Source organism: Wyeomyia smithii, chromosome 3 (assembly GCF_029784165.1).
Source record: "Wyeomyia smithii strain HCP4-BCI-WySm-NY-G18 chromosome 3, ASM2978416v1, whole genome shotgun sequence".
Taxonomy (NCBI): domain Eukaryota; kingdom Metazoa; phylum Arthropoda; class Insecta; order Diptera; family Culicidae; genus Wyeomyia; species Wyeomyia smithii.
The window spans coordinates 143,392,980-143,419,352 of NC_073696.1; the positions used below are offsets into that span (position 1 = coordinate 143,392,980).

Here is a 26,373-nt window from a genome sequence, read left to right on the forward strand (position 1 = left end):
CGGCGTTTTTTTTTTTCGGATACGGGTCGGGTGCGGGTAGTTGGAATAGATATTTTTCGGGTTCGGGTCGGGTACGGGTATTTTAAACAACCAGACTTCGGGTTCGGGTCGGGTACGGGTTTGAAAATTTTCGATGAGTCGGGCACGGGTCGGGTACGGGTAACAAAATTTCCCATACCCGACCATCTCCAATATATATATATATATATATATATATATATATATATATATATATATATATATATATATATATATATATATATATATATATATATATATATATATATATATATATATATATATATATATATATATATATATATATATATATATATATATATATATATATATATATATATATATATATATATATATATTTATATATATATATATATATATATATATATATATATATATATATATATATATATAGTATATATATATATATATATATATATATATATATATATATATATATATATATATATAATATATATATATATATATATATATATATAATATATATATATATATATATATATATATATATATATATATATATATATATAATATATATATATATATCTGTTTATGTGTGTTTCGGTTACCAAAAGAGAACCTCTCGAGTGTACGGTCGATTCAAGAGTGATTTATTCTTTCTATTCCTTAGTCTATACAGGCCGTACGATCGCGAATCGATACGTGACCTTTAATGCTGTGCTCAGCATAATCGCCGTCGCCCGTTCATCGTGCGGGTGGCGTGATAGCGTTTATGCTGATCACAGTGTTCACACTACTTAAGTTTATTTCACTTTCTTTCGCTTATCTTAAAAGGGCCGCATCCACCACAGATTGCTATACCTTTCTAGGAGAAAGGCAAAAATATGTTTATCGTGCAACACTACCTACTTGTAAAGTACGCTACCAATATCTTATAATATCTGTTTTCGTATATAAATACGATTGCACTTCTTTAGAAGTGTTAGTGACAGTTTGCATTTTGTGAAGATGAATAAAGTGAAAATGAAATACACCAAACCCAAGTGCTGTAAACCCTTTCCTGATCATCGGTGCTCATCAAGCTTGCGTAAATTCAATGAAAATGTTATTGCAAAATTAAAAATATTGAACTGTCAAGTTCATTTTAATACGTCCTTATCGATTTGTGATTCGTGTAGATCATATTGTATCGAAGTGAAAGATGAATTTGATCTCGAAGAGCATCCACACAATTCATTCATGGAACCATCAACATCAGGATGTGGAAGAAACATTCTACCGACCGAGTTGCAACCATCTGCATCTGTATACGAATTGGCGGAGATACCATCAATCGTATCATCATATTCTCAAGAAAGAATTTAAAAAGAATACTCCAGAACACAGGAAATTGAGTTATTCAACAAAGGCCAAGCTGGAATCAACGTTTCACCGATATCACTGGCAAAACTCAATCAGGAAAAATATCCTAAAAAAGTATCTGAACATTACTAACGGTATAAGAAAAAACATTTTCGATTTTGATGCTGAAGATGACCTGGATTTATTGAACGTAAAGTGAGAGACTTCGACGAGATGATTTTGCAGTTAAAAGAAAAATTTACTGCGCCCGCATGCTCGAGAAAGATAAAATAAGAATACTTTCGGTTTTACCGAAATCTTGGAACCAACAAACGGTAACAGAAAAGCTTGAAACAACGAAATACATTGTGAAACAGGCTCGGCGCATATCAGAAGTTAGTGAAATATTGGCTATTCCCACATCTGTTCAACTGAAGAACCAAAAACGAGACAAAATCTCTTTATTTTAAGTATCGACATCTAGCGGTGGAGAGCATGCATTTTACACTCGAAATTTCATTACGCTTATATTCCATTCATTCAACAAAAGGACTGTATGAGCTCTCGCCGCTTTTTCATCGAGAGAATCCTTCGTTCTCCCCGGTACTGGTATGGCGAGGGTGCCTTTTCATGACAAACGTACAGTACCACCCGCATGCGTGCAACGGTTTTTATGTAGATATATTTTTAATGAATTTCATTGTTGCCCAAGTTGAAAACTGAATATCTTGACTAACGACAATCAATTTTTACATTGTACCTAATGAAGTAAGAAGTGTTTGTACAGCGCGTCTGATATGCATTTCTAGCAATGTTAGGTATAAAAAACGGTACGAGAAATAAATATTGTCGTTGATCGAGAAATTCGGTTTCCAAGTCCAAGGAAAATATTCAACTAACAGGTTAAAATAGTTTTAGCAGTCGTGAGGTGTACGATCCAAGAAAATTTGTTAGACAATGTTTGAATGGTTGAAAGATTTTTAGTGTAATTTGTTTCATTGACGTTGATTGTGAATTGTTACTGAATTTCCACTTTAAAGATCTCTTGAATGCGATCCTGTCTTAGCTTGATTTTGATAGATTTAACTATTAAAGATCACCTTTTTGCCTGGACATTAAAGCAAAAAAAAAATAGTATTTTGGTACATGTTCAAACTATTGGAGCGAACTGTACGAACGATGCACTGTAAAATCAATCTAGGATGGAACAGCAAAAAATGAATGCGAAAGCTTGGGCACCGATTTGCTGCAGAGTTTTGTTCGAAGTTGCATATCTGTTCTGTGCTATTCCTGACGTGAGGCTTGGACATGGATTGCCCCTGGAAGTAAAAAACGAGGTATTGCAGTTTTATGACAGTGACCAGGTCAGTAGAGCCATGCCAGGGCACGTGAGGCTTACGTTTATTTTAAAGATATCAGCAAAACTGATATTGGGTTGACTTCTTTTAGAGCTTTGAAACCTAAGCATTGTAAATTACTTGGAAGCTCGGGATCTCATAATATTTGTGTTTGTACTGATCACGAGAATACTGAATTGATGATACACAGTCTAAAGAAATATTCATTCCAAAATGATTCTAAATTTTACTTTGAACAACTATTATGTAGCTCAACTACACGATCCAAATATTGTTATCTCCGCAAATGTGAACATTGCCCAAGCCGTTTAGATTTTGAAAACAGTTTTTTCAAAGTACTTGAGGAACGTTGTGTGAGAGAAATACCTTTCGAAAGTTGATTGCAACAGATCGATGTAATATAGAGACATTTGTGGAATCAATTGATGAATTTGTATCTTATTTTTGTAAAAAGTTGGAAAAGTTGATAACCCACGATCACATAAAAACTCAACAGTCAACTTACATGAGAGATGCAAAAAATAATTTGAAAGATGGTGAAGTTTTTATAGTGTGTGATTTCTCAAAGCTCTTTTCTTGAGAACCGTTCGCCCAATCGTCTTGTTGTCAAAGATAAATTGTATATTTTTGATCAAGCATTTTAATGAACGTATGGTTTTTGCTGGAGAACCACGGACAAATTAATAAAAACGTGTATTTTCCTAAATTTTAATAATTTTTTGAGCTTAAATTAGAAATAACTCGAAAACCAATGCCTTTAGAATGTTAACTACCAAGAGCTTTTTGATTTAAAATGACTCTCTGCATCTTTTAAAATCATCAGAATAAAATTTTGTTGAAAAATGTTTGAATTAGAATTTTTATAAAAAAATCAATGCATCATAAAAAAAATATTTTTCATTTCTCCATCCTGGACTTTTTTAAAAGTTGCGTATTAACGTCAGGTTTATTCAAAAAAAAATTAAAAAAAAAATCAACTCTTTTTTTTAAACTGAAATCCAGGTCATTTGAAATAATTTTGTTCAAAGGTTTATTCTGCAAGCTACTCGCGTCTCTAATCAGTGTTGTGCGTGAAATTACGTTTGTAGTTTGATTTGCTTGTCTCAAATCAACTGTTCCTCCTGGTTGAAGTGGATTCAAAAATTTCGAGCTCATATTGTGCATAGTCGTGTTTAGGTCTCAATTCGTAGGGTTTTGCTTTCAATCATCCGAAGTTACCGGTGTTTACCTGATACTATTTCGAAATTCCATAATGATAACCCGTTCTACGCATATTTGTCCCATGCTCCAGATCAAGCAAACGAGTGTTTAGTGGGACGAATTTGATTAGAAAATGTCAAGTGGGTTAAATATCAAGGAAAATCATTGATGGGACAAACAGGCTTAGTATTGTTTTTGCAGACTTTTGGAACGAACAATGCTATTCTTAATACATTTTGAAAAACCCCTCCCTTAGTTAGCTTAACCAACTCCAAACCCTTTTCGAAGCTGTCACAGGCGGCAGATTTCATCCCAGATTTTCTGGATAACCGCTTTACAAGTTAGAGATTTTGTAAAAAAAAGTTTATTGAGTTGAGATCAGGTGAATTTAACGACAATTTATTTCTATTTTTTTGTAAGATTTAGTTTTATTTGTCAACAGAGTATAATTTGTTTTTTTTATAATTCATAAGTTTAATTAGAATTCTAAAGCTTGCAAGTCAATAATCCTATCATTACTACAAACGTTAATATAGTACAAATATTTTATAAACATTTTCATGATTTCCACTCTTGTTCTTCGATTAATTCTGTTTAAAGCCGGTTTGATCGAGTCCTCGAAAGAGAGTCATCTCCAGCCATTCAAAATGGTGGTGATTTTTCGTTGTAGGAGTTCCCAGGCTGGACCAACTCGAACGCAGGAACAAAATTTATGTTTTATTGTTTCTTCTGTATGATTATCGCAGTGACTGCATTCGGCAGACTCAGCTCTCTGCATCGTAAAGAGCAGTTTGTTGTGTGGTTTTTTACCATTTACCGCCAGGTACAAATTGCTTTTGTCCGCCGAAGTAAGCTGCTTGCATGCAATATTGCGCCATGCCCGTGGCCAGTCGGTAGTTGGATTGTTTTGCTCCACCTTTGGCAATTCAGTTTGCAGGATGAAGTGCTGGTGAATGAGATCGACGGAGGGGTTTTGTTGGATTTGGAGGGGTATTTGGGATATACTGTTGAGGATGGTTTTGAAGTCAGGATTATCAACGGAAATTACTGGGCGGGGATTGTCGTGGAGAAGCAGGGATCTATAGTGAGGGATGGAATCGATTTCTCGTAGATGCCGATTAACGGCGAGTGATTTGCACTTAAGTGCCGGCAGCTGGAGCTTTAGACCACCATGCTCGCGGTTTCGTGCCAGCTGCTTGGAACTCTAGCTACAAAACCACTCCACAGGAAAGTGCCCATCCTCGACGTAATTTTCGCTATGTGTACGGCGAGTGGTGGCAGTACGATAGGTACCAGATTTTTGAAGTACCAAATGTGTTAAGCACAGTTACCTTTTGATGCAGAGACAGGCAGCGCGACGACTGTAGCCACATCAATTGTGAGAATTTGCTAACCACAGCGTCCCAATTTAAAGACGTCATCAGCCGGATCGAATTGACGAAGACCACACCCAATATTTTAACGGTGCTTTGTGTTTGCAGCCACTGAATATTTATTTGGGTTTCTTCGCAGTATCCCACGTCTATTGCAATAGTTTTACGCACATTCAATTTGGCGCCCGCAGCCAGTTTAAAACGAGCGAACAGCTCATTCATCGCTTCGATTTGTTCAGGCGAGGTGACGATCACGCTGATATCGTCTGCATAGGCCACCAGTAGATCGTCCCCGCATGCTTGTTCGAGTCTGCACACCAGTGGATGCAGGTATAGCACGAAGAGGTGCATGGACAACGGGTCCCCCTGCCGAACCGAACGTTGGATATCGATCGATCGTGAGAGATGTCCGTTAACTAGCAATCTAGAGCTGGAGCGTTGAGCTATCTGGGAGAGCAGAGTGATGAGTCGTTCGTTGAAGCCGAGTGAACGCATGGTTCCAAAAAGAAAGGAGTGCCGGACTCAATCGAAAGCATGGTCCAGGTCGAAACTAACAAGCTTCTCGGCGCGACGATGATGCCGGAGACTGACTATTCTATCTTTCAGAGCGAGAGTTGCCTGAAAAATATTTCGCTCTGAGTTTGAACATTTCTGTCCGTCGCTCAGTATGTGATGGTGTCTCATTACATCCTCCAGTCGGGTTTTGAGGATGTGAGAGAACAACTTGTAGTCTGTGTTCAGAAGCGAAATAGGGCGATACGAACGAGCTGTACCGTCACCACCCTTCTTCTTTACTAGGACGATGATGCCGTCTACGAAGGTTGTGGGAAAATTGCCAGTGAGAGCGTCTTTCAACACAAGATTGAATTCTCGGTGGATAACGTCGAACATACGATGGTAGAATTCTTCTGGGAGACCATCACAGCCGGGTGATTTTCGTGAAGCGCTCGCTCGTATTGCGGCGAGAATCTCTGGCGTTGTTATCTCGCTTGTGCAGGCTTCGTTGATCGCGTCGTTGGGTGGTATTGCATTTTCGCAGCCGAACGTGTTATCGTCATCTGCTTCATCTGCTCTTTCTTCCTCGGAGTAGAGATGAGAGAAGTAGTCAACCATGTGCGCCTCGATAGCGTGAGGCTCGTCAATGGTTTCGTTTTGTTCCGTTTTCAGAGAGGAGATGATGCCCGCTTCCTACTCCGTTCTCCCAGTTGGTAAACAGAGATAGGTTCTCCTGCCAGATATGCGAGAAGTTCTGCTGCAGTGCCAACATTTCACCCTTGACACGATTAATAGTTGATAGCATCGCAGGATTTTGGTAGTAGCCATCGTATGCCAGCCGTAGTTCGACATAAAGCCACTGGTGCTCGTTATGGAAAACGTCAAAAGCTTCTCGCGACTTCCATTTGAAGAACGATTTGGTTTTGGGCTTAGCATACGACAGCCACCATTCTATCCAGCATGCATAGTTTTGGCGCTGGCGAGTCCAATATTGCCACCGGTATTGGAAGTCCGCCACATTTTCATCAGTCAGCAGGTGAGGGCGAAGAGACCAGAAACCACGGCCATGTTCTCGGCCGAGGTGCGGAAGGCAAAGCCGGAGTGTGAGCGCTTTGTGGTCGGAAAAAGAGCAGACGTGAGTGTGTGCTGTTCGGAGATGATCTCGCAACCCAGTACTCACGTAAATACGATCAAGACGGGATCGTGCATTTCTGCTTATGAAGGTGAAGCCGGGTTCTCGTGGGCAGAGTCGTTCCCACACGTCGAGGAGTTGTAGTTGTTGTACAGTTGTTCTAAAGCCTGTAGTACACTCTCTGTCTAATGGCCAAATATTTGACCTTCTGACATGATGGTCAAATTTATTTGACATCATGGTTGTTGTTTGCCCGTGTTTGCCCCATGTTAAAATTGGAGAGTGACAAATAATTATCTTTGACCAAATTTTTATCTGCCAAAAAGTGACAAATATTTGACGCTTGGTCAAAGAGTGTACTACAGGCTTAAAAGTCGGTTGATTAGGGAACATTCATATATTACGTAACGCACTTAGGGGAGTGGGGGCGTGGGGGTTGCGAATGTTGTTACGACAATGCACGCAAACAACCGGGGAGGAGGAGTCGATTATTTGTAAGTTACGTCACAAAGACAAAATTTTCAAAATCTAACAATAATTCATGATAAATACTTTTCTAAGTATATGAGCTATACAAATTATAGCTCAAATATATCCAGCTTTTCACGAGCGGTAAATGCGGATGGATTTGACATTTAATGGAGGTTGTCAAAATATAGTTCATTGGATAATTTCCATTGAACTAGTACTTTTTGGATGGATTTGACATATAATAATACTAGTTCAATGGAAAAATCCATTGAACTAGTAGTATGACAACCTCCATTATGTATCAAATCCATATAACTAATTTCAATTCAATGGAAATATCCAATGAACTAGCAGTTTGACAACCTACATGAAATGTCAAATCCCTCTGCCATTACCGCTCGTGGAAAGCTGGATACGATTTCGCAGTTTCACATTCAGCGTGTTATGATCGGAACGGTTCTCAATGTTGACATTCCAGAATCCAGATGTTTTTTTTATAACTTCATTTCATGTGCGGTGCGGTTTAGGATCGTGAATAAACGTTTTTCCAATTATTGTTCCTGTGTTATTCTACTGTTGAATTAATTTGCAATGGATAAAAACGTATGTTTCCAGCGGCTGTTCAAATTGTATTGCAGTGCGTATCCAGAGAGAAAAAAAAATCGAACTTCAAATATGTGCACTGAATACTGGAATCCCGTCAAGCAAGAAGATAATTTTGCCTCCTGCTTGCAAGAAAGCGAGTCGGAATTGATTGCAATTGCAAATCGATAGAAAAATCGCTATCAACAGTTTTTTAGTCCAACTAATAGACAAGAGTCTACAGTAAAAGATAGGATTCCACCAACAGAAGATCCGGTTGATGTTTCTTCCACAACTAGTTGCCCCATCCATCAAACAACAGATCCGAAAGCTGGACCAAGTCGGCGATATTCTTGTCCCAAACAGGATGAGCTTACATCGAAGTTGAATGTAATCAATGCAGACATTGCAGGTTTAAAAGTTCGCATTCGGAATGATGTTGCAACACTGTCACAAGAAATACAACTCAGACAATTTCGAAAACAGAAATTGGAGTTGGAAAAAGCGATTAAGAAATTGATTAACAACCAGCAGCGTCAACAACACTTTCGTGATAGGAAAAGGTAAAAAACTGAAACACTTTTGAATGATGAACCCCTTGAGGCCGCTAAATTGAGAATTTATCAAGCTCCGGGACGGCTTAGAGATGGTCTCGGGAGCAATTTGCAAGCGAGTAAATTTACTCTGATTTTCATTTACAAAGACGCCGAATTTAATGCTGTTTATTAAAAACCTAAATTAATCCACCTAGCGGTCAGACCCAGCCTTTCTCATTCAAACTTTTATTTGTAAAAATAGATTTACATGAACGCTTCAATCCAATAAATGTATATTCACTCTTTAGGTTCTAAAATATTGATGTTGTAATCTATACATATAAAAATGTATATAGGCTCGAAAACTACCGAACCGATCGACATGAAAATTTGTATGTAGGGGTTTTTGGTCCCGATAAAGGTTCTTATGATAGTTTGAGACCCCTCCCTCCTCTGGAAAGGAGGGGTCCAATACAAATGAAACATACATTTCTGCACAACTCAAGAACAAACCAAGCAAATGAAACTGAATTTGGCATGTGGATGTTTTAAAGGGTAACAAATATGTCCATAATGGTTCGACGCCCCTCCCTCTTATGGAAGCACATGTTTCTGCACAAATTTCTGCACATCTCGCGAACTAATCAACTAAATGGAACCATATTTGGCAGGTGAATGTTTTAAGTGGTAACAAATATGTTCCATAATCGACCTGAGGCAACATTTTGGATTGTAAGATGGCAACTTCCGGTTTCTGGAAAACAGCCAAAAATGGACTATTTCCACCCAATATAATAATATCCGGATAAAGAAAGGTACACAGGAGCTAAATTCGACCACAAATACAATTTTGAATTCTAAGATGGCGACTTCTGGTTTCGGAAAAAACAGCGGCAAACGACCAAATACCACCCAATATGGGTATATTCGAAATCGTAATGATGCACTGGAACCACAAATCGACTTCAGACACCATTATGAATTGTAGGATGGCAACTTGTGGTTTCTGGAAAACAGCCAAAAATGGGCGATTTACGTCTAACATTAGTATCTCCGGATCTATAATGATACACAGCAGCTGAAATCGACCACAGACCTCATTTTGGATTCTAGGTTGGCGACTTCCGGTTTCTGGGAAACAGCGGAAAATGATCGAATTACACCCAATATGAGTGTTTCTTCAACCAGAATGACGCTCAGAGGCCAGAAATTATTTTAAATACCATGTTGAAATCAAAGATGGCGACTTCCGGTTTGTGAAAAACAGCCTAAAATAACCAAATACCATCTAATATGAGTATCTCTGGAACCAGAATGATGCAATGAGCTAACAATTGACCTCAGGCACCATTTTGAATCGCTGAATGGCAACCTATAGCAAACAGTCGAAAATGACCAAATAATACTCAACATGGATATTTCCGTGATCGAGATGATGCATAGAAACCAAACATTGACCCTTGACACCATTTTGAATTTAAAGACGACCACTGTTAGTTTCTGGAAAACGACCAAAATAACTAAATACCTCTCAATATGAATATTTCCGGTGTCAGATTGATGACAGAAAATTTGCTGAAAATGACAGAATACCACCCAATATGAATATATTCAGAATTGAGGCGATGTACAGAAGCCAAAAGTCGAGGATGTTGTCATTTCGATAAAACCAATCATTTCAAACGATTTTTTATTTGACTTTGATCATATCCTATGGCCGATTCGTCGTGCATTTGCAGACTTTAAACACATCGCAAGGAATCAATGAATTTGGAACGTTCAAATAGTACAAAACCACATTTAAATCATGTTGAGACCACATATATCAATCAAACCAGGTATAGTTTTAAATAGCCTTTGAATTTCTTTTCTTTCCATAACTTTTGAGCCACATATCAAATTGTTATGAAGTTTGTTATTTGTAAGTTTGAGAGATGACTTGTTCGTATGACACTAGTTATGTTCAAATAAGTCATGTAATCTTTGAAATAATAGACTTTCGTTGTTTTATTAACAATTTAATACATAACGGTGGCTTAAGTTCAATTATAATCAAATGAAATGGGAACGTATAGGGCAGCCAAACTTTGAAACCACGTGTTCAATCATAATTCATCAGTTAGCCCTCAACTAGCCCGCTCATCTGATAATAATATCGATCAAATCGGTTGTGTAGTTTCTGAGATAATGAAGTTTCGTGATTTTCACATTTCGGTACTTTACAGACGAAATTAAAGTCCTATTACAGTACAATTCAATAGGGTGTTACGAGGCAGCTAGACTTATTAGTTGACACTAATTTTGTAGAAATCGGGTCAGCCATCACTGAGAAAAGTGAGTGAGTTTAAGTAGTCTTCGGAATATGTTCCTTTTCATAGCTGGATTTCACATTTTTAAACATAACAGGAAAAGTAATAGTCTGATTGCAAAACAAATCAATAGGGTCTTATGGGGCAACTAGACCTTCCATTTGACACTGATTTTATGAAAATCGGTACAGCCATCTCTGAGAAACATGAGTGAGATTAAGCAGTCTTCAAAACACGTTTCTTTTCATAACTTTTGAACCACAAGTTCAATCTTTATGAAATTCAAAAGTTAAGGGTATTTCAGGTAGCCCGTTCATTTGAAATCAATTTTGTTCAAATCGGTTGTGTAGTTTTTGAGATAATGATGTTTCATGATTTTTACATTTTGATACATAACCTCTAAACTAAAAATCCGATTACAATGAAATTTAATGGGACAATGAGACCTTTCATTTGCAATTAATTTCATGAAAATCGGTCCAGCCATCTCTTAGAAAAGTGAGTGAGAATAAAAATCTGCACATACACACACATACACACACACATACACACACACACACATACATACAGAAAATGCTCAGCTCGTCGAGCTGAGTCGAGTGATATATGCCATTCGGCCCTTTGGAGCACTTTCATACTTTCGGTTTTGCAAGTGATTGCTATACCTTTCTAGGAGAAAGGCAAAACGGTAGTTTTGGAAAAAAACGTTACCCCGTGTCTTCGAAAACTCTTCAGAGCTAATTACCATATGTTCCAGCAAGACGGTGCATCAGCGCATACTGCGAACTTGACTCAATATAGGGACAATTTGAGGGAGTTATCGCTCAACCTCTGAGACGTGTAGACGTTTAAATCGAGTGCGCTATCAGAGAGCTTGCCGTTTATCTAGTTTTTTCGCTATTGACCGAGTGTCACCTGGCCGCATCGCGCAAGAAGTCCTCCGCGATGAGGCGCGAAAATACGTTCAGAATAGATTACTCAAATCTAACTCTGAAACCATCGTATGAAAAAACCTACGAGTTTTGCCGTACAGTCCTGGGGCTGAAAAGAGAAGATGTGATAAGACTGCAGTGTCACAGAGGTGAGTCACGCGCCTTTGTGAAGGTCGCTGACCTGGCTCTGGCCCGAAAAGTAGTCGAAGAACACGACGATAAACATTAAGTGGAGTGTAGTGGTAAAAAATATAAGCTTCGAATCGCTATGGAAGATGGGAGTGTAGAAGTGAGAGTGTGGGATCTTCCCGAAAATGTCACTGAAGAAAAAATTCTAGACTTCCTGAATCGCTATGGAGAAGTGCTCTCTATCCGGGAGCTGACGTTTGAAGAAGGACATTAGTATGGCGGCATCCCGCTTGGCATCTAGTCTGTCCATATGGTAGTCTCACGAAACATCGAATCGTGGGCTACCATCGACGGAGTGCAGGCTTACTTTACCTATAAAGGGCAACTACAATCGTGTCGTCACTGTCACGAACAAACACACACGGGCATCTCGTGTGTCCAAAACAAAAAACCAAAAGATTGGTCCAAAAGAGTTACGCAAAACGGTTACGGTCCAGAAGAGTTACGCAAACGTAGCTAAAGAAATGGGACCACAACTACAGCAGCATATACGAAAACCTAACACGGTGAAGCCAATGGCGATGAAACCGTCTAAAACTACACCAGCCAGTCAGAAATCAGCTGTGCCAAAACAACTGCCACCGCCAGTAACCTCGGGATACTATCCCGTACTGGCACATTCTTCGAGCCAAAATATGCCGTCAGGATCCAAAACGCATACCACTAGCCCACCAGCTGCGATGATAGTACCATCCCCTCAACAGACACAATCTTCGGTAAAACCACCATCATCGACGGGACTATTCACCACTCCGATGAAGAGTATAACTCTCAACCCGCTAGATATGTTTTAAAAGCCATATACACGCAGCACAAGCAAATCGACGAATGGGAATGAGACGGACGAATCTTCCACTTCCACCAGCAGCAAGAAACACCGTGGACGACCAGGAATCGCAAAAAAGGCCCGCCACGATGACGAAGACGACGGTGTGGAGGAGTGCTAAATATCTGTATGGCTTTCACATCTTACAACGTCGCTTCCATATACATCAACACTATTGCGAGTCCAGCGAAGATAAACGCTCTACGAACCTTTGTCAACAGCCAAAACCTTGATATTGTATGTCTGCAGGAGAAGGAAAATGATCAGCTCTCTTTGCCGGGATTTGTAGTTGTGGCAAATGTACACCACTCAAGAAGAGGTACGGCAATCGCGTTAAAATCACACATTATACACTCACACGTCGAAAAAAGTTTAGACGGTAGACTGATTGCCCTACGAGTGCAAGACGTCACTATCGTCAACATTTACGCTCCTTCTGGATCTGTGCTGCGAGCAGCTCGGGAGGAATTTTTTAACAGCACACTTGCCTACTACCTCCGCAATCACACCGAGCACGTAATTTTGATGGGCGATTTTAACTGCGTGCTCCGCCCGTGTGATTCATCAAGCCAAAACACCAGCCCGTCGCTTAAGCCTGTAGTACACTCTTTGACCAAGCGTCAAATATTTGTCACTTTTTGGCAGATAAAAATTTGGTCAAAGGTAATTATTTGTCACTCTCCAATTTTAACATGGGGCAAACACGGGCAAACAACAACCATGATGTCAAATAAATTTGACCATCATGTCAGAAGGTCAAATATTTGACCATTAGACAAAGAGTGTACTACAGGCTTTAGGCTTCCACTTATTCACACGCGCTCAAATGTTTTCGATATTAAATAAGACATGTCTTCACATCTGGCATCTCTGTCATGACACGTAAACCAGGGTTATATTTTCCACAAGCCAGCAGCAGAAATGTCACTTTGCCTACTATCAGGGTTATATTCCCCAAAAGTCAGTAACAGCAATGTCACTCTGTGCACTACTTGCCAGTTAGTGAAAATTTAAAACAAATATATTGCGCACTTCCCACCAAAATGGACTGCACAGTTTGAAAGTGCAACAACAAAGAAGTGTGCATCAAAGTGCTCATTGACACTTATGAATTCGTTTTCGCGCAGGTCTACACTGTTCCCGGAGTTACAGGGTAAAAAGTGTAACACGAGTGTAGCTACACCGCAAAAACGAATTTACCATCACTCACCATACTTTTTGACAGCTTACTTTCATTTGTGTGCGGCAGTGCTGCAAAAATACATTATTAAAAAAAAATTATAAAAATATTGGAAATTTAAAAAAAAATTGTTTGTGGTTGTAATAATTTATTCATGTACGGACATCAGCGGGGGCCTAGTGTGGTTGGTAACGTCTCCGCCAACCACGCTCGACGCCTGGGTTCGAATCCCACCGCCGACATAGGTGTCGATGGTTGTGAGGTGGCGTGATCCACTCACATCCAACCCAACTGGTCTAGATTCAATCCTAGCCGACACCGGGAGATTTTCTGAGGCGAAAAATCTCCGGAATCACGCCTTCCATCGCATGAGGAAGTAAAGCCGTTGGCGCCGGTCCGTTAATAAACAGGTCGTGAGTTAGGGTCCTGGGTGTGGAGTCGCCTCCCTGGTGTCGGTGATTGGCCACAACAGTGGCGGAACTAGACCGACGGAAAATAAGCGAGAATAAAAAAAAAAAATGTACGGACATCTAATAAATGTTACGCAATACATTCAATAAAATCCACTTTTGATTGAACACTTAAAAAATTAGTAAGAGTTTGATTCAATCAGATTCCGAAGGAAGTATATTAGTGTTACTCAATCTTTTCTGGCAACAACAATGCACGGATTCAACTGTGCTTGAAGAAGTGAGCTGAAAATCCAGTAGTCAAAGCAATAAGCAATAATTTTTCAAATTTAGAATCAAAGAAAACTCGTAGAGATCCAAGACGAAATTACGCAATGCCTACTGAAAGGTCGGTTATCGATTAGTATAAGAAAAAGCAAGTGTTTTTTCAAATAAAACCCCATATTACCAAAGCAAATGTCAAATCATATCAGCTCACCGTAGTGTGAACACTCGAGGTGATATCCGATATCATCTGGCGATATCAGGTGATATCCGGCGTAGTACGAACAAGGCATAACACAGTCAATGTAAGAGGGTGTTTTAGGGGTACATATATTATTCCTGCTTTTGATAAGAAATGTCAAAAAAATAAATATTCCACTGACTATTTTTCAATTTAACCAGTATAACTATTGAAAAAAATCGATTTCGAATTTTAACAACTCTAAGTGATTTTAGAACAAACCCTGCCGTTAAGAAATCATGATACAGTCGTCGTTCGATAACTGCAACATGTTTACATTGCAGTTATCGAATGCCGTTCGATAAATAACTGCAACACTTGACACACGCCAAAATTTAGAAGGGGGTCCGTCACCACCATTTTTGTTTTCAATGATGTCGATATGTATTTTTTAATGCAAAAGTGGCAAAAAATAGCAGAAAACTAAAATAGACAAGCTATTCGATTAATCAATTTGATATTCATATTTCCGCATCATAATTTATTGCGATTTAGTAACTACTTTACATAACCAATATGTAGGCGAAGATAAAGTTCATCACTACAATAGACCATTTTACGATTCATGAATAAAATTTGGCAGAAAGCTCGGAACCGCTGATATAACGCAAGTAAAAGCAACATCAATGTCAGCAAGATCCGTGACACTTGTCAGTTCGTAAAATGATCTATATAACGCTAGGTCACAAAGTATTGTTTGTGATCTACTATGCACTGCCTCGCTGAGTATTGACAGCTAGCCAAACAATGCACAAAGGATATATTTTTTCTCTTATAATACTTACGGAAAACGAACCACATAACATGGAAAATTTGCTACATGATTAATAATGGAGATCTATAATCTCCCATCTAGAATGAAGAGACAACAAGTAAACGAAATTGAAAGAAAAAATCGAGAGAAATGAAAGAGTCCTTTTGAAATGTTTTCAAAGATTCAACGATTTTCATTTTCGAATGCATTCAAAATCCCCTCTCGAGATCTACCACCTCAATGTCAAATATGGCTTTGACATCAGATTTGACGGATTGCGGTCCGATAACTGCAAAGTTGTTGCAGTTAACGGTCTTGCAGTTAAAAAGCGTTGCAGTTAAAAGTCTTGCAGTTATCGAACGGCGACTGTACAGGGGTGCCAGGTCATTTTTCAAATGTCTTCACCAGTGGTGGGCACCGTTAACCGAAAATTTAGCGACGCTAATCGCTAAGTCGCTAACCGGAAAATTTAGCTCGATAATCGCTAAACGCTAAACGCTAAACCCACATTAGCGGAACTTTCGCTAATCGCTAACTTTTTAATATGTAAATAGTCATATCGCTATATTTATTGCTCGTGTTTTGTAAGATTTGGACCACTTTGATCTGTTTTGGTTAAACAAACGAAAACAATTACTTTTTAAAGCTATTTACAGTAAGAGGTTCACGAAACGGTATTCATATTTGATTTTGTAAAAACAAGAATAACAAAAGTTATTTAGCTTGCATTGAAAATAGATACTCTTAGGAATGTTTTCATGACAATTCAATTATTATCTGAATCGAAAAAGTGGAACCAAAGTTGTCATAATTTCAAGCGCATTGCAATTTACCAAAGTTCTTGGTGTGCCGAAAATTCAATCTAGACCTTGTGCTTGTTCTTCAAAATGCTCCTGTGGCTTGTACAATAACTGGAACTCCATTCTAGGCTAAAAAAACTGACAAAAGTAATTTTCGCAGTAAAGTATGTCATCTTTCGAAGCAATTTACGTACGCCATCAGCAATTCTCAGTTTTTCTAAATATTTCTATTGTCGCTTCTCCACAAACTTTAGCGAATTAGCGATTAGCGTTTCGAAGGCCAAAATTTTAGCGACGCTAACAGTTTCGCTAACCAGCTCAAAAATTAGCGAAATCGCTGAATCGCTAACTGAATTTTAGCGTCGCTAATTAGCGAATTAGCGAATTAGCGGAATGGTGCCCACCACTGGTCTTCACACTCCGCATAAAAAATATCCACACATGAGAAATCTGTAAACATGGTCCCCAATAAAAGTTAGCAAAAATCGCAGTGAAAACTTTAAATCGGATGCGGGTAATCAACCGACTATTAAGCTTCCACTTTTCCACACGAGCTCTAATGTCTTCGAAATTGAGACATGTCCTCACACTTGGCATCCCTGTCATAACACGCGAACCAGGGTTATATTTCCACAGCAGTATTAATGTCACTTTGTAGTCTGTCAGGGTTATATTTTCCATAAGCCAGCAGCAGAAATGTCATTTTGTGCCCTACCAGGGTTATATTTTCCAGCAGCAGAAAAGTCACTTTGTGCACTACTTGCCAGTTAGTGAAAATTTAATAATATCAAATTTTTCAATTTCAAAATTAAAGAAAAATCGTAGAGATTTGAGAAAAAATACGTAGTGCGTACAGAAAAGGGGGTCATAGATTAGTATAAGAAAAAGCAGGTATTTTTCAAATTAAAACCCCCTATTACACCAATTACAGTGTTGAGTCCCACGTCACCATTTCATACAACCCTAGTGCTATATACCTTGTAGTATCTTCATCGCTCATCTCTCTCTCTGAGTACCTCTATACTGAACGATAATGTAAAATTTATACAATTTTTCAAGCATAAATTTTTCACTGGATTTAGACGAAAATTATTATAAGTACCACATAGCTCCAGTTGATAGTTGTGTTTGTGTGTTGCGTTCATTGATAAATAATCGACGAGTCAGTGATTATTAAAAAAGTTTTCTAACGTTTAGTTCTTGTTAACGACTCTTTCGATCTCGTATCTAGAAGTTGTTGAACAAGTGTGGTGTTTCAACAACAAGCTGTATAGAAGGGATTTATTGCTTCCGAGTATTCAGCTGGGATCGAATAACCGACAATCAATTCAATGGAATTCGAACAATTTTAAACTATATTAGATGTAAAACTAGAAACATACAAGCTGAGATATTTTAGATTACCCGAAAAAAATCAATATGGGGAACAATGCAACGTCCACAAATAAAAAAGTTGATGCTGCAGAAAGTGTAAAAGAATTTTTAGATCTAGCTAAAGAGGATTTTGAAGAAAAATGGAAAAGAAATCCAACAAACACAGCAGCACTAGACGACTTTGAGCGCATAAAAACACTTGGAACTGGATCATTTGGAAGAGTAATGATAGTACAACACAAGTCAACCAAAGATTATTACGCCATGAAAATTTTAGATAAACAAAAAGTAGTCAAGCTTAAGCAAGTTGAGCATACTCTCAATGAGAAAAGAATATTGCAGGCAATTTCATTTCCATTTTTGGTTAGTTTGAAATTTCATTTCAAAGATAACTCTAACCTTTATATGGTACTGGAATATGTACCTGGCGGAGAGATGTTTTCGCACTTACGTAAAGTTGGTAGATTCTCAGAACCGCACTCCAGGTTTTATGCAGCCCAAATTGTACTTGCATTTGAGTATCTTCATTATTTAGATTTGATATATCGTGATTTGAAACCAGAAAATCTTTTAATCGACTCTCAAGGATACCTAAAGGTAACTGATTTTGGATTTGCTAAACGCGTGAAAGGAAGAACATGGACTCTTTGTGGCACTCCTGAATACTTGGCACCAGAAATAATTTTAAGTAAAGGATACAATAAAGCGGTTGATTGGTGGGCATTGGGAGTACTAGTGTATGAAATGGCGGCAGGTTACCCACCGTTTTTTGCAGATCAACCCATACAGATTTATGAAAAAATTGTATCAGGAAAAGTGCGCTTTCCATCACATTTTGGTTCAGAATTGAAGGATCTTTTAAGAAATCTTCTGCAAGTAGATCTTACAAAACGCTATGGCAATCTCAAAGCGGGTGTCAATGATATTAAAGGCCACCGATGGTTCGCATCTACAGATTGGATTGCCGTTTTTCAAAAAAAAATTGAAGCTCCATTCATACCTCGCTGTAAAGGTCCAGGAGATACAAGTAATTTCGACGATTACGAAGAGGAAACTTTAAGGATCTCAAGTACTGAAAAATGCGCAAAAGAATTTGCTGAATTTTAATAAGGAACTAGAATTAAATGCAATCAATATAACAGTAATATATAAAGATATATATCGATCAACAAGAGAGGATTAGGCATACATATAACTCCCATTCAATAGCTGATTAGTTCTCGATTCAGTACAAAGTACAAGTTTAAACATGAGGAACATTCAAATTAAACTGCTGTTATCATGTTTGTGTAAGTACACCATTTTTCTTCAAAATGTTTTGTGTGAACAATTACTGAATAAAATAAGTTCTTACCCGTTAGGTACAAACATTAAAGTGGGGCAAAGGATTAGATTTTTGTAGAACCAAGTTTTTTGATTCCTTATGCAGGGTTGTTACAGTCGCCGCGGATTTGGCGCGTTTTTACTACTCCATGGCGCGGATTTTGCGGAAAGCCTTGCAACCTTGCTTTCAATTACCTAAAAATCAGGATATCGACTGAGGGGCTTGCAGCACCCTTTCAGAGTTCAATCACTTTTATGAGAAAAAAGTAATCAAAAAATTTAGGGAAAAAACCCTATACAAAGTGTTTACCTGCCCGAAAAACACCCTGTGCAAAATTTCAGGTCAGTATTGAAAATGGGGTGGCGCAAAACGAAGTTAGACCTTGAGAAATCCAAAAAATCACAAAAATCATGATTTTTCCAGATGATACCAGATCTCGACGTTTTTTCAAGCTATCTGACACCAAAAATTTTTTCGAAAAACGAAATTTCATGCAGCAATATTCCCGGGAATAGATTTCTCGGGAAACGGGAATGAAAAATCTTATTTCCCGGGAATTCCGGAAACCGGGAATGGAAAAAATCCTTAGCAAAAATGAGATTTCGAATAAAGTTTATTATTAAAAAGTGTCAAACAATCGTTTGCAATTTAATTATCAAAACGGATTGAAGAACACAACTTATACAAGTTCACTCCAGAAATTAATGAACAATCGTCGAACAATCGCCTCAGATCCGCTGACAATTTTTCGTCAGGCCCAAATAATGTAGTTCTTTTCTGTAAAACTTTGCTGATCGCTGAATCACCGCTGATGTCTGATTTCTAGAATACTTCTAAACCACCAATTCCTGCTCTTGCTACATGTCATTAGAAACTGAAGAGTCCAATACTTTCAGTTTGTTGGAGATAAAGCTGAGTGTTTGGCAGCCAGATTTTAGAGCATTAGAATGCCTACGTAATTAATGTGAAATCACGGCCACGACCCAAGTTACACTGACTGAGTTTTATTAATTTGTTTATTTCTGATCGAATTGATTCACGGATTTTTATTTTATATGAATTTACAGGTTTCAAAATTTTTTGTCAATAAACAAAGAAAAAATCAAGCAACTATCCGCTTAGTAGTAAACTCAGTAGAAAAAAAAAGACGAGACGATGAAAATATTCCTCAATTTATCGTTTACTGCATAAGACAGCATATATTTTTGACAAATAAATTAAGCAAATAATTTGATATTACACGGCAAGCAAATTTTGATCGTCATTTCAAGCAAATATTTGCTTCGTATAATGCACACTTTGAAGCTGCTTCACGCTTCTACGGCGTAAGTTTCGTGTTTTGATACGATATTTAGTTTTATTGCAATATTGTATGGAAAATTTTTCGAGGAGCTAGGGAATCCCGGGAATCAATATTTCTATTCTCGGGATCCGGGAATCCCGGGTTTAGGTAATTCCCGGGAAATCGTTCCCGGGATTGCAAACTCTACAGCCAACCCCCTTGGGCGAATTATTGGATTTTTCAAGACCAAACTTCAATCACTTTTTCGATTTTTCACTAGGTGTTTTTTCGGGCAAGTGAACATATTGTATATGGTTTCTAAAAATTACTATTTTGGTTGGCACCTTAGTGTGCAGACTTTACTAGACTGAGTTTCGCATCTGAACTCACATGCGTCTCATCGACGTCAGTAATGACAAGAATTTGAGAAAAGTTGTCAAGGGATGGTGAATAGAAAACCGTCTGAAATTTATTGATCATTCATTGAAACTCTTCTGAACAATCCAGCATGGTCACTCTTAAGAAAAAAAAGTTTTTCTAACAAAAACTTCTCTATTTGAAAATATCAAATTTGTTCAAAATGCAAATATCCAATATTGTTGATGTTTTATTTTTTATTAATTTCAAACTGTTTGTTCGATACAAAAGTAAACAAAGCTACCAAAGCAAAGCCTTGGTGCTACAATCCGGTTCGGAACTTGACCTTCTGTTTATTATACACAAACTTCGCAGCCGACTGTCAAGCGTACAGGACGATTGCCGGGCTAGCGTTACGATCCTACTGACACTAACAGTCTCTCCCGTGCCGAGACTCGAGCCTACGACAACTGGCTTTTTAGGCCAGCATCGTACCTCGAGACTAACTGAGGAGACAAGCTACCACTAACTATGTTTAAAACAGTGAGATTGAAAGATTCAGTGCGATGGTCTATTAGAAGCAATTGCCTTGCAACCCACGCCACGAAGCAGTTGCATCAAATCGTCGTTCGAAGCTTTGTTTACAAAAATGTCTACGTACATTATTAATCAGGGTTGCTACTCTACCAGGAGAAGCGGGAAAAGGACGGAAAAAAGACAGAAATTTCAAATCACCGGAAAAAAAGATGGGAAAACCGAGGAATTAGGAGAGTTGTAGCAAATTTATTCCTAGATTTGGAAAATACATACATTGGATTGAGAAAGAACAATTATTTATTTTTAAATAATTGTTCTTTTTTTTTTTAATTATAACGATCTAAAATTGATGTCATTAAAAAACTTTTTTGGCAAAACAATGTTTTGATATATCTTAGAATTTTCAAGACGATTTCGTTAGGATGCGTGGTATACTGTTTTGAAAAAGGAGCTCAAATTTATCGAATTCCTGAAAAAACTGTCATGCTTTCGTTTAAAAATGTATTAAAATTGTTTTCTACGCAGTTTTTGGTTTGGTTTTTCACGTCTTTTTTTGACGTTGACGTCTATATCCTAAGTCCAGTACATATGCAGATTTTATTTTACAGATTTTTTCAAATTTTACCAAGGTGATAAGATTTTTTGAGCTCCAAAATACAGATGAAAATGTGGCATCACTGCGTGTGGCACTGCCAGGTTTGATAAACCACCATCATCCAGCGTATGTCTTTAAGCTATATAAGAGACTGTTTCTCCTTAAGCAAAGCAGAGGGACGAATGACCGTTTGGGGTTAAAGTTCCTTCAAAAGAAATCAATCAATCAAAACCCATCAGTTTCATTACTAAACCGTACCGGTTACATACGGACGCTAGGTGTTAGCAACTGAAAGGAGGAAAGACAAATAGTACCGGTCATCTCGGGCCGATTTCCCCCGTAATGCTGGTGGCTGTTAGTAGTACATGGCTACTGCAAAATACTGAAATGTCTGGAATTCTGGACGGACTAACCAGTAAACAAGAATAATCGGCAACTGGTACCTTTTGGTGCCTCGAAGTTTTGTAATAGAAGCGTTGCAATTCCCTCTACTATTTGTTTTAATGGAATATAAGAATACTGTGCGGTAGTCATCGTCATGCGGCCGTGTCTTGAATACCACCCTCCCACTATTTTTTTAATGCGGACTTCGGAATTTCCGTGGTTTATCATGCGGATTTCCAGCCTGGAAAAGTCGCATTTTACACCGATTGTTTTGAATAATATTCTTTTCAAATTGCTTATTCAGAGTGTCGGTTGATTTTATTTTACGGAAACATTTCATTGGTTCCAGGATCGAAACTTAAAAAAAAAAATGTTTTGAGATGAAAGAACTTAACGTTTATGAATTTCCAACACATTTACCATAAAAAAAAATTTTTTTAACAGTTCCACGTGAATTTTTTCATTGGTCACTTTGAGGCTCTTCTTCCCGAAGTTCGCTTGAGAACAAATTTTGCATGAGAAGACAAAACTTCTAAGCTCTAATGTAAAACGATCGACGTTTAATTTTTTTCCATACATTCCATTGGCATTCAAGAGCAGGTTGACAGAGAGAAAAAGCAGAAGGAAGATTGTCAACGATTTTTAGATAAAATCTATCATCAGGAGATCCGAGAAAAAGCGGGAAATCGAAAAATTATTTTCCCTGCATTAAAAAACTTTTACTTGAGTCTATTCCATGTTTCTACAGATAAACATAAGTTGAATGTTAGACCTGAATTCGAGTTGAGGGATTCTTCTACTTTTCCGATTGCCTCTATTTTTTCGAGTTTGGCGTTATTCCTGAGTTACATATACTTAATCCTATTAATAACCGTTTTTTTTATTTTTTAGCTAAAACTTATCTCGCCCTTTTAAATTACTTTCAACAAGATTTCTAGCAAATTTTAGTTAAACTTCCTATGGTTTGCAACTCATGAAGATTATTATTTACTTATTGAATGTTTCCGATAATATACGGAATTAAATGGTTATCTACCACTTTTCATATCTTAAGTATTTATCGAACCACTCAACCCACACTTCTCAAATCTCGTAATTCAATTCTCACTTTTTATGTCTAACTTATGTCTCACAAGAATTTTACTCGTCATAATCATACTCTTTTCAACGAGAAAAAATCAGTGCTACGGGCATTTTACATATGTATATAAGAACTTCCAAACCACATTTTTGGTCAGCATCATTCCTAAACATGGCCGCAGTAAGTCGTCTGTCCTGCGTTTTAAGCTAAATACAAACAAGTTATACATTTTAGCATGACATTTTAAAGATGGTATTAATTTTACCATGCTGAATCGTAAGTTTTTATTAGTTTTTTTTTCGGCGCGGATTTAGTTCTCACGGCGCGGATCTTCAAACCCCATGGCGCGGATTTTGCGGATTCAAAATTAAGGTTTCTGTAACAACCCTGCTTATGGGGCCATAAACAATTTTAAACTTATCGGAAATCAATTGCTTTTGTCTCCGCTTGGCGCATTGCATTGCGAATTTGTATAGGAAAACCTACTTTTTCGCATTTCCCTTTCTAGAGAATTCAGTAATGCTTTATTGATGCACTGCATTGCGTTAAGGTATAGTATTTTAAATGCCTTTGCCGAAGACATTCAAGCGTTAAAATGTCTCTTGGAAAAGCTATAGCTGTTTAAAGTTGAGCATGTCGAATTAAATCCTGAAAATCTTTTTGTTTGCCAACACTTCCAATGTACCCGCATCAAAATCGTTAAAAATCTGTTCACGTGGAATGTGAATGGCCCTTCTTTAAAAAGCAAGTTTCTTTTGGCATTTTTTTACTTATGTGCTCGAAGATGTCTGCTGAGTTGCTAAAGATTTATAGAAGTGAAGGCGATAATTTTGAGGAGCACTCCATCGGCTTCGGGGAAGCTGCTTCGGAACAGCTCGTCAACGCCCCAGCAATTTAATTATTCTTTGAAGATACTACACTGAAGCAGCAGCACGAAACTGATTCTAAATCTCAGTTTGACGGAAGTGTTTCGGTAATAAATGGACCCCGGAATCGGATGGGGGAATGTAATCGGGAACTACGGATATCCTTGGTTCAGACCGGAACCGGAAAAGTGCGCTGTTAACTGTAATTCTAGAAACACATCCGGACACACCTTTAAGAATGCTACTAATTGTCGATTTTTTTTATGAAGCTGCAAAACCGAGTGTAAATTTCTTCGAATAACTTTTATCATTAAATCGTATTCTATGGTTGATGCTTCGACACAATTATACAAAATAACATAGAATCGATTCAATGGATGCTTTATATAGAGGGCAATTTCACGTTGAACTCCATTTAAAGGATTTCGAGGGAAGCTTATATGCGAAAAAACCTAGGACTGTTATGCTAATAATTAGAACGTAGTAGATCCAGAGAACGAAAAAGTTAAAGGGTATGTGCTTGAGTGCACAAACGAAGGCTTGCCGAGGGACTATGGTGGAAAGATTTAATTCTGCCATAGCCATAGTATATAACACAGACCAAACGTATAAATACCATACACAATAATCCATGAACATTTCACAAAAAAACTGCATGTCTGGTAAAGTTTAAAATAAACGAAGAGTTTTATAAACACATTAAAGGGTCAAACGAATTTTAAAAGGTCAAAATTAATATAGTTTATAACTTGAGAAAAATTTGATAATTCACTGCATTTGCCAAAAACCTGTAATTTTGAGTATAGATTCGGTGTCATTGATAAATTTTAAAAATCGGTAAAAAACAGATATTTCTGCACATGCGGCATCCTTAGTCGCAGTACAAACCGAGACTATGCTATCGCGGTCAAATCTCATATATTTGTTTCGTACTAAACATCTCAATGCACAGTGGGAAATCGCTGGCCATCAAAACAAATGTTTAAACGTCAGCTGTTTCATAATATTTTTCCATTATTGCTATAACATTCAAGTGCTTAAGTCCAAAATTTGGGTGCAATATCATAAAATTTGATTTTTTTATAACTTTTCAAAACACGGCATACTGACGTTTTTTGGCATATTTTTAAAAAAGATAACATTACTTTGAAACGCTCTGCAGCTTCAATGATAGCTAGCTTTTTTTGGCATCGAAGAAAAAGTTGATTTGTAGTTAGTTTTCATTTCCTATTATAATATATAATATTGTTTTAATTTTTATAAAAACAATTTTTTTTTGCGAAATTTGGCTATTTTATGGAGTTGTGCAAAAACTACGTAAGCTGTTTTTGTAAAGAGGGCGCCCTGTGGCGTTGCTTGTGGTTAGAGATCGTATAATTCTGTTTAATAAAAAAGTGAGGGGAAAAGTGCTAAAAAATCATGAAAAATTAGGTCACGTGCTTTATGAACGTCCCCAAATAAAAAGTGTGTCAATCACCTGCACATAGTTGGCTGCCCGGGATCAGGCGAAAAAATCACCAGCGCTGACGTTATCACCAGTGGCACCAGCCAGCGGAGCGACCGCGAGAACAATAGAGAAGGTGACGGTGCAAGATCAGAAGTGGTGATTGTAGCGCAGTGATTTGCAGCGAAATTTATACAGGCTAATAAGATAGCACGATTTTTACATTTATTTTCATTAAATTAAGTAGTTCTAATCTAGTAAAACTCGAAATAAGTAAGTTACATGAAAACGGTATTGGCAAAAATTAAATTTAAATAAAAATATAATCTATTAGGCATAAATAGACTAAAAGTTGTCTTGGAAAATCTTTGATAGATTAAATCGGTTTTCAACCTATGTAAGTAAAATTAATTGAAATTCATTAAAACCCAAATTTTTTGATGCACAAAATCAGTTTAAAATAGGGTCTGTAACGGCATTATCTATCTGCAGGAGGAAAGGCAAATTTGGGATTGTATACTATAATTGTAAGCCGAAACATTTATATCTTTATGTAGCTTTGATCAGCTCCAGAAGAAGTGGCTGATCTCAATAACTTATATTTCTACAACCCGAACAAAGTGGAATGGAGATTCGTGTTCAGCACCCCAAAATTAAGTATATACCATATATTTGTCGTATTTATCGAAACTTTTTTACTTGGCAAGCATTTGTATTAAGTCGCCCCACTGTGCAA

At 37.5% G+C, this 26,373-nt stretch overlaps 1 protein-coding gene across 4 annotated transcripts in view; it reads left to right on the forward strand.

The window, feature by feature from the left end:
* The first annotated feature begins 17,475 nt into the window (after positions 1–17,475).
* The window catches only part of LOC129726956 (cAMP-dependent protein kinase catalytic subunit 1), a 187,990-nt gene continuing 179,092 nt past the window's right edge, over positions 17,476–26,373 (forward strand). For all 4 annotated transcript variants that reach the window (XM_055684273.1, XM_055684272.1, XM_055684271.1 and 1 more), the window contains exon 1: positions 17,476–19,056. In XM_055684273.1, coding sequence (XP_055540248.1) covers positions 17,813–18,874 — 1,062 coding nt within the window. In that variant the 5' untranslated portion in view covers positions 17,476–17,812 and the 3' untranslated portion in view covers positions 18,875–19,056. The remainder of the gene's footprint in view (positions 19,057–26,373) is intronic.